A 13,372-nucleotide genomic window follows, 5' to 3' on the forward strand; every position below is an offset into this window, starting at 1 on the left:
TTGTTGTAGTTAGGGGTTTGATCAGGGACACAGTGATGGTGGAGTTGCAGTATTACAAAGCAATGGAGAACCTGAGTGTGTTTCAGAGTGTGTATGTTATAAGGGTGTTTTATGTTCAGTGGAGGGAGGGGAGCTATTTTTGCACATGGAACAGGGTGAGTGAATGGAATAAGTTTCCTTTCTGACAGATTTGTGTTTTTTTCATATGATCGTGGTTTTGTGTTTTATTGTGCCTTTGTTTTTATTTATGTGATGTCATTGGTGTGTTGAGAGTGGAAATAAAGGATGGTTAAAATTCAGAATTCTGTTCTGCTGTTCTTACAGTGTGGACCATGGAGGAGAGAACAGGACCAAACCAGGACCCAGGAAATGTGAGTCTGTATCGACACAGAACACTTTCCATAGATACACACTCTGTGTGTGTGTGTGTGTGTGTGTGTGAGAGAGAGAGAGATAGAAACTTCTCTCTTACACACATAAACACACAAACAGAAACACACATGTACACAAACACACACACAGAGGTACTATGACAGTCCTTTCTCTCTCACACACATAATAATGTGAATATTAATAGTGATATTTAATCTCATTGATGTCTCTGGTGTGCAGATGGCTGTCAGCTCACACTGGATCCAAACACAGCAAACAGATTCCTGTCTCTGTCGGAGGGGAACAGGAGGGTGACACACACACGGGGGAGAGTGGAGCCATATCCTGATCATCCAGAGAGATTTGAGTGCTGGCCCCAGGTTGTGTGCAGAGAGAGTGTGTGTGAGCGCTGTTACTGGGAGGCTGAGTGCAGTGTGTCTGAGGGGGAGGGAGGGGTTCATATAGCAGTGACAGATAAAGGAATCAGCAGGAAAGGAGGGGATTATGACTGTAGGTTTGGATTCAATAAAAACTCCTGGAGTCTGCGGTGCTTTAAGCACGGTCACTCTGGTAAACTCAGTTACTGTGTCTGGCACAATGAGAACCAAACAGACATACCTGCCCCCCCCTCCCCCTACCGCAGAGCAGGAGTGTGTGATGGTGCTGGTAGAGGAGTGTGTGTGTACAGGGTAGGAGTGTGTGTGGACCGTCCGGCCGGCACTCTGTCCTTCTACAGCGTCTCTGACTCTGACACACTGACCCTCCTGCACAGATTCCACACACACTTCACTCAACACACACCCCTCTGTGCTGGATTGTATGTGTGGGACTTCTCCTCAGTGTCCCTCTGCCAGCTGGAGTAGAGACACACACGCACAAATATGCACGTGCACACACACGCATACACACACACACACGTGCGCATACACACTCGCACACATGCACGCACACACACATACATACACTCATGTACACACACATACACCATGTTCATATGTCCACTCACACACACACTCCTCACACACTCATATACACATACACACACACACTCAGATACACATGGACACATACACCCACATACACACATCCACACACACACATACATTCACACACACCCTTGCTTTCTCACACTCATGCACACGCACTCACAAATACACACACTGATGTACACTCATGCACACGCACTCACACACCTACGCACGCACACACTTGTGCACACACACTCACACTCTTACACACACATACACACCCTCTCACACCCAATCACTCACACACCCAATCACACACATGCACACACACACCTACACACATGAACACACACAATCTCTCGCACACACGAACAAACACATTCACCAGTGCACTCTCACGCGCACACACACATGCATACATATGTACACACACTCATAACCGTATGCACACACACATTTTCTCTCTTTCTCATACTCAGTCACTCACAAACACACCCTCTCTCTCTCACACACACACACTCACATCCACACACATTCACACAAACACACGCACACACACACAATCTCATGCACTCACGCACGCACACATACATGCGTGCAGAGACACAAACACGTGTCAACACACACATTCACATTCCCATACGCATTCACACACATGTATAAACACACACACATTCACATTCCCATACGCATGCACACACATGTATAAACACACACACATTCACATTCCCATACGCATGCACACACATGTATAAACACACACACATTCACATTCCCATACGCATGCACACACATGTATAAACACACACACATTCACATTCCCATACGCATGCACACATGTATAAACACACACACATTCACATTCCCATACGCATGCACACACATGTATGAACACACACACATTCACATTCCCATACGCATGCACACACATGTATAAACACACACACATTCACCAGTGCACTCTCACGCGCACACACGCATGCATGCATACATACACACGCTCATAATCGTATGCACACACTCTCTCTCTCTCTCTCTGTCATACTCTGTCACTCACACACACACCCTCTCTCTCTCACACACACACTCACATCCACACACATTCACACAAACGCACGCACACACACACAAACTCATGCACTCACGCACGCACACATACATACATGCGTGCAGAGACACAAACACGTGTCAATATACACACTCCTCAGTGTCCCTCTGCTAACTGGAGTAGAGACACACACACATGCAAGCGCACACACACACACACGCATACACACACACATGTGAGCATACACACTCCAACGCATGCACACACACACACAGACATATATATACACACACTCTCATGTACACATACACACACTCAATCATACACTCACACATCTTCTTAGCTGTCCATCGTGTCCGATGATGACGCTTGCTCCGAGGGGGGGGGGTTCAGTGTCGTTGACGCTGGTGCCACTTCATGTGGCTGTGGAGGCCGATGCGTAAGCCACACACTCGTCCACAGCTGGGGCAAGGGAGCCCAGATGTTGGGGCAATGCCGGCAGCCCTCTGGTGTCGTTGGGCACGTCTTTCGGTCCTCCTCTGTTGGATGGTGTAATGTATTTGTTCGGTCACCCTGCCCAATATTATAACTCCTGTACATAAGAGTAATATCTTTTAGCAGGTTCAGGTTAAGCACTTTCTGTCTAAATGTGATATTTTTTTTACATTTCAATACATTTATATTGCAAATGTTCAAGGTGTGTTTATGTACTTTTGATTATTAAAACATTAATATAACATTGAGAGTAATAATGCCAGAAGATGGCAGGGTAAAATGTTTTTGAAGTAATAATTCTATCTGCTGTATCTGCATCTTTTTAAAAAGAATCCAGTGGCAAACTCCTCCACTTAAATGTGCATTTTACTAGTTTTTACAGTTGCTTTCATTCATTTTCACAAGAGTTCCAATGTGCAAATTTCTGTGGGCAAATGCAGCTGATAGGGAGAATGCAGAATGATCACTGCAGTGTACTTATTTCCTTTCATTACTGTAAACAATGATGGATTGAGTTTCCTTATTAATTCTTTTAGGATTTTTTGTTTGTTTTTTTTTGCTTTAATTTTCTGTATTTTCAGACAATAATATGCAATGATTAAACCTGAATTATTAAAATATCAAATGTTTAGCTGTTGTGATTTATTATTGTGTGATGTATTGAACTCCTGTGACACAGTAGTACTTATTTCATATTCTGTATGGGATTATGTTTGGGCTCAATTTGAGTAGATCAGCACGGGGCTAAAATCTGCAGCTGAAGCAATGACATTCATCTACAGTAGTGGAAATAAAATCCATTATAAGAGAAGTTGTGTAGTGTCTGATGAATGCTTGCTTCTGTTGCTGTAGTGTAACCACAACTCAATACATTTTGAAAAGGCACTGCTTGTCTATTGAGCTGGTATGTTTATGTTACCTCTCAAAGAAATGGTTTTCCTGTAGGTTTGAACCTGAATCTGCTGCACATCAGTTGAATGGATTAGACCACTAAGCCAAAATCAGGGCAGAAGTGTGGTTTGCATGACATCCAGTCTCTGAGATGTTCCTTTGACCATACAATTTTTCTCATTTTTTCAGATGCATTTCTGATATCTGCAGTCACACATTACAAATGCATTACAGTATGTTATGATTGCTTTGACTCAGTGTGGAAAACTCAATTTGCCAAACTGACTGGCAAAATTCTTACCCTAAGACACTAATTGCAGTACCTACCTTCAAAGTGCACAACTCTAAATCACACTCAGTTTTCACAATACAGTCGTCTCGTATTAGTACAATGTTCCAATGTTTATTACTAGGCATGCAGATTGTGAAATGAAGTCAAGATGTTTGAAATTCTGCCTCATCACTTCCAGCAACATTGCCCAGGTGAGTCGCATTGCAGCACGATTGGTATTCCTGTGGCAATGTCTGTTCTGTCTGTTCTGATAATGTGATTTTTTTCTATCAGATAAGGCCTGCTGGTGCAATTTTGTAATGTTGCATTTGTATGTGTTATTTTTACTGTTTGTGTGTCAAATGTCTAGAGTAAATGTTTCTGTTTAAATGATTAGTTGAATAACACATATCGCCGCTATTTTCACCGACCATGTTAAATGTACTCACTCAGCTCCAAAGGCATGCTGATGTTAAACCCATATTCCAATCTGTTTGAAATGACACAAATTCTGCCTAGTCTGTTCAAACATCAGACATTTTTTTAACTCTACATATTGTTTATGCCCTGCACCTGAACAAATTGGATGTGCCCATTCTACTGTACCATCTCCTTTGTAAGCTAAGAAGTTCCTTCCAGCTGACTACATCAGAATTTGTACTACTGGCATTTTATGAGAGCTGAAAATGTACAACATTGTTAATCAGAAATGATATCTGGGTGGGTATATTGCTGGATATGCTGTAGAACATACTTTGTCATTGATTTATAAATATACCAGTATATCCTGTGCTTTCACTGATGGTTTAATTGTGGTACATATAGCAGTGGCCTGATATGCGTTCTATGTTTGCAGTTTGCTTCTACCTGACTGCTTCCCCCCAGCAGGGAAACAGAGGGGCACAACCCCCCCAGCAGGGAAACAGAGGGGTACAACCCCCCCAGCAGGAAAACAGAGGGGCACAACCCCCCCAGCTGGGAAACAGAAGGGTACAACCCCCCCAGCAGGGAAGCAGAGGGGCACAACCCCCCCAGCAGGAAAACAGAGGGGTACACCCCCCAGCAGGGAAACAGAGGGGCACACCCCCCCAGCAGGAAAACAGAGGGGTACAACCCCCCAGCAGGGAAACAGAGGGGCACAACCCCCCAGCAGGGAAACAGAGGGGTACAATCCCCCCAGCAGGGAAACAGAGGGACACAACCCCCCCAGCAGGGAAGCAGAGGGGCACAACCCCCAGCAGGGAAACAGAGGGGCACACCCCCCTAGCAGGGAAACAGAGGGGCACACCCCCCCAGCAGGGAAACAGAGGGGTACAACCCCCAGCAGGGAAACAGAGGGGCACACCCGCAGAGGGTGGCAGCTGGCCTTCTGGATCAGTTTGAGTTTGTGTTCCTGGAGTAGAGGCTCCCAGCCCAGCACACACAGGTGTAGAACAGGACACCGGCCACAATGATCTGGTAGAACATGGCCAGCATCCTGCTACACACACCGAAGGATCGTAGCCTCCCCAGAAAGAAAAGCCTTCAGTCTAGTAGGGCCTCCAGAGACACAGACCACAGTATCAAACCATCTATCTATATGATCAGGTGAACATGGTGTATATGTGTTTGTGTGTGTGTTTGTGTGCGTGTTTGTGTGCGTGTGTGTGCATATTGTGCATGTGCGTGCATGTGTGTGTATTGATGCACTGTGTAGATGCTTTGTGTGTACAATAAAAATGAGCATCTTCAGTGCATCAACCAGTGCACTGTTTCTTTGAAATTGCACCCCCATCCTCATGCTAAATGGATTTTAATAAAACCATTATGTGCTGTGGCAGGAGCTTGAAATAGTCGAAAATATCGGAGTATTTACTTTTGCTGTCAGACCTGTTGGCTGTATTGGAATACTGGAAACACAAAGTGGATGCTTTCCGCCATCCGGTGGTCTTGTGACGCTACTACAAGGGACTGAACTCCAGAGGGTGAGACTCAAGGCAGAAGTTGGGAGTTTCTAAATTGTTGACTGCTTACTCCGGTTCCCTCTGTCTAATATAACATTTTTTGTAAAGATCTGAAACTAGGCCTTCATTTTTTTCTTTTTTTTTTTTACAATTGAGCACACACTTCTTAACCTTTTTCTGTCTAAACTAAATATAAATTAAATTTATGAAATCAGACAGTCTATTATTGATGGCCATTATCAAAGGCAAACTCAACGTAGACAGATAGGGCTGGCAGTAGCAGCGCCGCAGCAGCAACGCTGGCGGTGTGGACACACACATGCATGCGAGCCGCAGCAGTTCGGCGAGGTAGCCATCACGCGCAGGCGAGGTAAGCGGTGTAGACCAGGCGTAAGGCAGTGCAGTGTGGGGCCACATAGCTCAGGAGCTAAGAGTGGTTGTCTGGCAGTCGGACGGTTACCAGTTTGATCCCCACGCCTGGGCGTGTCGAAGTGTCCCTGAGCAAGACACCTAACCCCTAATTGCTCCCAACGAGCTGATTGGTACTTTTACATGGCAGCCTTTCACCGTTGGTGTGTGTGTGAGTGTGTGTGTGAATGGGTGAATGAGAGGTGTCAATTGTAAAGCGCTTTGGATGAAAGCGCTATAGAAATGCAGTCCATTCACCAGAAGGCAGCTGTGATGAACACGATGCACCTAATAATCGTGTGCACCCCCAGCCTCTGGCAAAACAGTCACATGTTAACCCTCATGCTGATATTAATATATAATGTAAACATTATATAATTAATATAATATATATTATATTCAATAATAAATTATTATAGATAATTATTATAGATATCAATACATTATTATAGGAAATTATTTTATTTAATAACAGAGTTTAAGGTTAGAGTTTAATATTTGTATTTAATTCCTTAATTTATTTGTTTATTATTATTATTATTATTAATATTCCGCCATCAGACCCCTGCAGCTCATCCAGAATGCCGCAGCTCGTCTGGTCTACAACCTCCCCAGACATTCCCATGTCACCCCCCTGCTCACTGACCTCCACTGGCTGCCTCTTATGGTTCGCATCAAATTTAAGACTTCGGTGCTTGCATACCAGGCAGCTAAGGGGTCAGCACCAGGATACATCCAGAGGATCATCAGACCCTACACACCAGCCAGACCTCTCCGTTCTGCCACCTCTGGACGTTTGGCACCTCCCCCTCTTCGTGTCTGTACTTCCCGTTTGTGTCTGCTGTCTGTCCTGGCCCCTTGCTGGTAGAATGACCTTCCCGTGGTGGTCAGAACAGCAGAGAATCTGATTACCTTCAAGCGCAGACTAAAGACTCATCTCTTCAGGCTGCACCTCTCCCCACCCCTCCCTAGCCTCTAGTTTAGCTCAATGTACCTAGTTAGGCTAATGCGATCATGTTAGTTTTGTATTTGGCAGGATTGTTTTGTCTGATTCTGATGAGGCAAATGTGATTTCAGTGCTAGTTTTGTACTTGGCAGGGTTGTTTGTTTGTTTGCTGAATAGGTTACCCTACAGGGTTGGAGTCCTGCATTTCAGTTTGAGTACGCTGTGCCTGTGTTTGAAATGCACCGTGTGCATTTCAGTTTGAGTACGCTGTGCCTGTGTTTGAAATGCACCGTATGCATTTCAGTTTGAGTACGCTGTGCCTGTGTTTAAAATGCACCGTGTGCATTTCAGATTGAGTACGCTGTGTCTGTGTGGGAAATGCACTGTGTGCATTTCAGATTGAGTACGCTGTGTCTGTTGGAAATTCACTGTGTGCATTTCAGTTTGAGTATGCTGTGTCTGCGTTTAAAATTCACCGTGTGCATTTCAGATTGAGTATGCTGTGTCTGTGTGGGAAATGCACAGTATGCGTTTCAGATTGAGTACGCTGTGTCTGTGTGGGAAATGCATCGTGTGCATTTCAGTTTGAGTACGCTGTGTCTGTGTTTGAAATGCACCGTGTGCATTTCAGATTGAGTACGCTGTGTCTGTGTGGGAAATGCACCGTGTGCATTTCAGTTTGACTACGCTGTGTCTGTGTTTGAAATGCACCGCGTGCATTTCAGTTTGAGTACGCTGTGTCTGTGTGGGAAATGCACCATGTGCATTTCAGATTGAGTACGCTGTGTCTGTGTGGGAAATGCACCGTGTGAATTTCAGATTGAGTACGCTGTGTCTGTGTTGGAAATGCACCGTGTGCATTTCAGTTTGAATACGCTGTGTCTGTGTGGGAAATGGACTGTGTGCATTTCAGTTTGAATACGCTGTGTCTGTGTGGGAAATGCACCATGTGCATTGCAGATTGAGTACGCTGTGTCTGTGTTGGAAATGCAGCTCTGATTGTGCCCTGTGTGTGCAGCAGGCCCCTGTTAAAGGCAGTGTGGAGATGAAGGGGGTGCAGAGGGTGGAGTTGGGGACCCTGCTGCAGGTCACCCAGGCCTTGGAGGCGGTGGTGGGCCCGTGCTTCGGTCCGTCCGGGGGCCAGGTCCTCTTTACCCGCGACTCTGGAGAGGTCCTCATCACCAGGGATGGCCGCAGGATCCTTACCTCCCTTCGGCTTGACCATCCCGTTGCCAGGTAACAGGTCCCAGAACCTGTTCTCCCTCTTACTGACATACAGCACAGCCAACAACCTGGGGCTTCTTCCATTCATCCAGCTCAGAAAACGTTTTTTCACCACTACGTCTTACTGCAGTATGGACAGTTCGATGTTGAGGATGTGACGTTTGCACTATAAATGAAAAACGAAAGTATACAAGTGGAAAAAGCTGTTTGAGTAACAGTGTGTAAATAATACTGCGTGTATAACAGTGTGTGAATCATACTGTGTGAGTAACAGTGTGTGAATCATACTGTGTGAGTAACAGTGTGTAAATCATACTGTGTGAGTAACAGTGTGTAAATCATACTGTGTGCGTAACAGTGTTTAAATCATGCTGTAGTAACAGTGTGTTGATCATACTGTGAGTAACACTGTAAATCATACTGTGTGAGGAAGAGAGTGTAAATATTGTGTGATTAGCAATGTGTATGAGTAACTGTGTAAATCATACTGTATGAGTAATAGTGTGTATGAGTTACTGTAAATCATATTGTGTGACAGTGCGTAAATAATACTGTGTGATTAGCAATGTGTATGAGTAACTGTGTAAATCATACTGTGTGAGTAACTGTGTAAATCATACTGTGTGAGTAACTGTGTGTAAATCATACTGTGTGAGTAACAGTGCGTAAATCATACTGTGTGAGTATCAGTGTGTAATTCATACTGTGTGAGTAACAGTGTGTAAATCATGCTGTAGTAACAGTGTGTTAATCATACTGTGAGTAACACTGTATGAGTAACACTAAATCATACTGTGTGAGTAAGAGTGTGTAAATATTGTGTGATTAGCAATGTGTATGAGTAACTCTATAAATCATACTGTATGATTAATAGTGTGTATGAGTGACTGTAAATCATACTGTGTGAGTAACAGTGTGTAAATCATACTGTGTGCATGACAGTGTGTGAATCATACTGTGTAAGTAACTGTGTGTAAATAATACTGTGTGAATAGTAGTGTGTATGAGTGACTGTGTAAATCACACTGTGTGAGTAACAGTGTGTAAATAATACTGAGTATTAGTGTGTAATTCATACTGTGTGATTAACAATGTGTATGAGTAACTGTGTGAATCATACTGTGTGAGTAACAGTGTGTAAATAATACTGCGCAATTAGCAATGTGTATGAGTAACTGCAATTCATACTGTATGAGTAATAGTGAGTAAAAGACTATGGATAGAGATGTGTGTGCTGATAATGGTGTTGTGTTGTGCCTGTGACAGAGTCCTGGTGGGATGTGTATCAGCACACTGTGAGATCACGGGTGATGGAGCCAAGTCCTTCCTTCTCCTGCTGGGGGCGCTTCTGCGGGGTATCCACGGCGACCATCTCCACGGCATTCAGGCCCGCCGCGTGGCTCACATTCTGCTTTCCTTCCAGACGCTTGTTTTGGATGGCGTGATCGGGCAGGGCCTCGCCCCTCACGCCCTGTCCCTTCTCCAGGACCCCGCCCACCTGCGCCCGCTCACGGACGCCTACTTCCGGGGAAAGACGGCGAGCTCCCACTGGGGGGTCCTGAGCCAGACGGCCTGCGAGTTCTACCGCAGGTGGCGGTGTGAGCAGGACTGCACCGGCGTGACCCTGATCGCCCGCCACTTCGCCGCGCTCCACACGCCCGTACCAGGCCTGCCCGTGAGCCGGTCCCGGGTCCTCCAGGGCCTGGTGATCCACAGAGACTTTGCGGTGCGTTGCCCTGGTGACGGGCCGCTCCGAGCGCTGGCCACAAGCGTGCCACTCCAGTCCCCTCTGGCGCCCCCTGGCGTCTCTCTGAACCTGGCGAGCGCGGCGCAGGCGCAGAGGTGCTGCGGCGGGGTGGGCGGGAGGGCAGAGCGGGGCGTGGCCTGCCTGCGCAGGCTGAGGGTGGGGCTGCTGCTCTCGGCAGCGAAGCAGTCGGAGCTGGCGCTGGACCTCGCTCGGCGGGCCGGCCTGTCCGTGGTGGAGTGCGTGGACAGTGACGAGCTGGCGCTGTTCTGTCGGCTGGCGGGGGCGGAGCTCTTTGCCGACCCCGGTGACTGGAGCCTGATTGGAGAGGACCACGTTGCCACGGTGACATTCTGCAAGCCCGTGGTGCTGGGTCCCGACAGGTTGGCCCACGTGGGCTTCCCAGAGGGGCGGGGCTTGGCACCGCACTGCCTGGTTCTGTGCGGGCCCAGTCCCGGCCTGGCGGAGCAGTGCAGCACAGCCTTCTGCGGACTGTTCCGGATGCTTCAGCGCGTGTACGAGCCTGTCCAGTCGCGTCACGCACAGGGTCCTGTCCAATCGCATCACCCGCAGGGCAGGGAGGAGGACAGTGAGAACGTAGCTCATTACATGGTCAGACAACCCGGCCTACACAATGGCACAAGGTTAGATAGAGCACCCGCCAGCATGAGGGACAATGCCCACCTGAGCACTGACAGCACAGAGGCTGGAGGGCCACAGGCCATTATTGGGGACCCAAACAGGGGTGAGGGGCCACAGGTCCTCATTAGCGACCCAAACAGGGGTGAGGGGCCACAGGCCCTCATTAGTGACCCAAACTGGGGTGAGGGGCCACAGGTCCTCATTAGTGACTCAAACAGGGGTGAGGGGCCACAGGCCCTCATTAGTGACTCAAACAGGGGTGTGGGGCCACAGGTCAGCATTAGGGACCCAAACACGGGTGAGGGGCCACAGGTCAGCATTAGGGACCCAAACAGGGGTGAGGGGCCACAGGTCAGCATTAGGGACCCAAACAGGGGTGAGGGGCCACTATGTGCAGAACCTGAACATCCAATTCCGGACTGGCTACGAAATGGCAAGGCATCAGGAGAGCGGCCAGGCGTCCATTTTGGGGAAGGGAAAGAAGGAGCACTGGGGAGCCGTAACCGGGAAACAGGCCCCGCCTCTTCAGGTGTCCTAATAGAGGCAGGCAGTGTGCTACCAGCAGGGGGCGCGTTTGAGTTCGTACTGCACCACTGCCTCCTGCAGCAGGCCTCCCAGCGGCGCTGCCCCGACCTGCGCGCGGCCTGCCGGCTGGTGGCGGGGGCAGTACTGAGCGTGCCCAGGCGGCTGTACCCCGGCCCACGCTTCCTGGATGCCCAGTCACACTTCCTCAGGGCCTCTGGGTCCGCCCCCCCCAGCTGGAGGGTTCGGGGGCTGGAGTCCCTGGCCTGTAAATACCAGCTCCTCCTCTCCGTCCTGCACACTGCGTCAAGCCTGCTGTCCGTGGACCTCATCCTTCACACCCACATCCGCAGCCAGGCGGAACACAGCCAGGAGGAGGAAGAGGAGGCAGAAGATTCCTGTAATGAGTAGAAATGTTCTGTCAATCCTGTTTTTCATTATGCACAAATTTGAATGGCTGTATGTATTTATACAAGTTCCAGGTCCTCCCATGTGATAGTATATTCATACCTTAAGTATGTGAAATTGGGGCGGCAGGTATGCCATCCTGTGACGTTACGTGTTGGTGGGGTGGCATGCCCCATACATATACAGCACCGAGAGTTTGGCACTTTTCAGGGTTTCCTTACAGAAATAACCACTGTGACCACAGACTCAACCCTTAAAAACATTCATTTCTGTACCTTCTGACCTCACACGTCCACAAAATAAAGCCCCAAACTTAGTGAATTTTGCATTTTCTTCTTCCTGCCTGATTACATCATCACAGATGCACCAGAATAGGTTGCCTCGTTGGACATACATACAGGTGCATACGTTTAAAAGACCAAAAATTTGCAGCCTCAACATTGTTTTCCTCGTAGCTCACTGGGTAGCATGTTTGCCAATGGAACATTATGGACGAGTGACAAACCCAGGTTCAAATCCCCCCCCTCAGACTCAAGCAAACCTCTAACTCATTAAACTGGCTTGCTAGCTAACTGAAAATAACGCATTTAAACTATTGTTTTTGCATCGGTTATGTCTTTGCGGGAAACATATTTCTGAAATCCAAATAAAATACACCCACTTTAGACAGTTCCGCTTTCTGCATTTTCACCGAGTTTAATGTTAGCTACCTTGTTAACGAGACAACAGACCGAGTGTATTATGTTAGTGCAGGTAACGACACCTCTGAAATAAAGTACAATCTGTGTTGCAATTCGGGATAGAAACTGGCGCAAGATAATGACTTCCTCACACCAGGTATATCGATTTTCTTTAAATCAAAATGGTTCACATTCACTGTTGCGCCTGTCCTGATAACTACTTTTTAACTACTGTAGCTGCCCACATTTCTAAATTAATGTTATCTAGCCCTATAGATCCTCTGCCAATATACAAACTATTAGTAGGTCTGTTGTGTACAATAGCCCATTAAAAAACACTTCAGTCTAAAAAATATGACCTACACCATTTGAACTAATGACCTGCTGACAGTTCTTTGTATGTGTGAGTAACTTGGTGGTTGAGTAACTTGGTGGTTGAGGAACTGTGCTTGCATCCTAAAGGTTTCAGGTTCGATTTCCAGGTAGGACACAGCTGTTATACCGTAAGCAGAATACTTCACCTGAATTGCTTCAATATGCAGACAGCTGTATAAATTGATACTATGTAAAAATACCAAATATAGTGTGAAATTGCTCTAAATAATGGCGTGTGGTAAAAATGGTTGTAATATCTGGAGTATTTTAAAGGGGTTCTGTAGTTATGATTGTTGTCACTGATTATTTTTCCTCTCTGACAGTTAATTTTCTGCCCCACCCCACATCTTCATAGAAGTGCAAGAGAGAGTGTGTGTGTGGGCACATCTGTGTGTGTGCGCAGATGCGCACCTGGACTACACCTCTCTGCCCCTG

General features: G+C 47.0%; 1 protein-coding gene across 2 annotated transcripts; it reads left to right on the top strand.

Moving 5' to 3' along the window:
* The first annotated feature begins 330 nt into the window (after positions 1 to 330).
* On the top strand, positions 331 to 12,093 carry LOC118218914 (Bardet-Biedl syndrome 10 protein homolog). 2 transcript variants are annotated; one of them, XM_035401667.1, is made up of 3 exons: positions 331 to 371; positions 8,364 to 8,578; positions 9,833 to 12,093. In XM_035401667.1, exons 1-3 carry the CDS (start codon positions 333 to 335, stop codon positions 11,883 to 11,885), a joined length of 2,307 nt encoding a protein of 768 aa, XP_035257558.1. In that variant the 5' UTR covers positions 331 to 332; the 3' UTR covers positions 11,886 to 12,093. The 2 variants fall into 2 exon arrangements, with proteins under 2 accessions (XP_035257558.1, XP_035257559.1); XM_035401668.1 differs by lacking the exon at positions 331 to 371 and adding an exon at positions 718 to 739 and having other exon boundaries at positions 8,361 to 8,578; positions 9,833 to 12,092.
* The last annotated feature ends 1,279 nt before the right edge of the window (positions 12,094 to 13,372 follow it).

The sequence above is a fragment of the Anguilla anguilla genome, chromosome 19 (genome assembly GCF_013347855.1).
Source record: "Anguilla anguilla isolate fAngAng1 chromosome 19, fAngAng1.pri, whole genome shotgun sequence".
NCBI lineage: Eukaryota > Metazoa > Chordata > Actinopteri > Anguilliformes > Anguillidae > Anguilla > Anguilla anguilla.

Bases quoted from the DNA above. Each gene is read 5' to 3' on its own strand.
- LOC118218914 (XM_035401667.1), top strand. From the start codon at position 333: ATGGAGGAGAGAACAGGACCAAACCAGGACCCAGGAAAT. The intron at 372-8,363 runs GTGAGTCTGTAT...TGTGTGCAGCAG, and splicing joins CAAACCAGGACCCAGGAAAT to GCCCCTGTTAAAGGCAGTGT. The intron at 8,579-9,832 runs GTAACAGGTCCC...TGCCTGTGACAG, and splicing joins CTTGACCATCCCGTTGCCAG to AGTCCTGGTGGGATGTGTAT.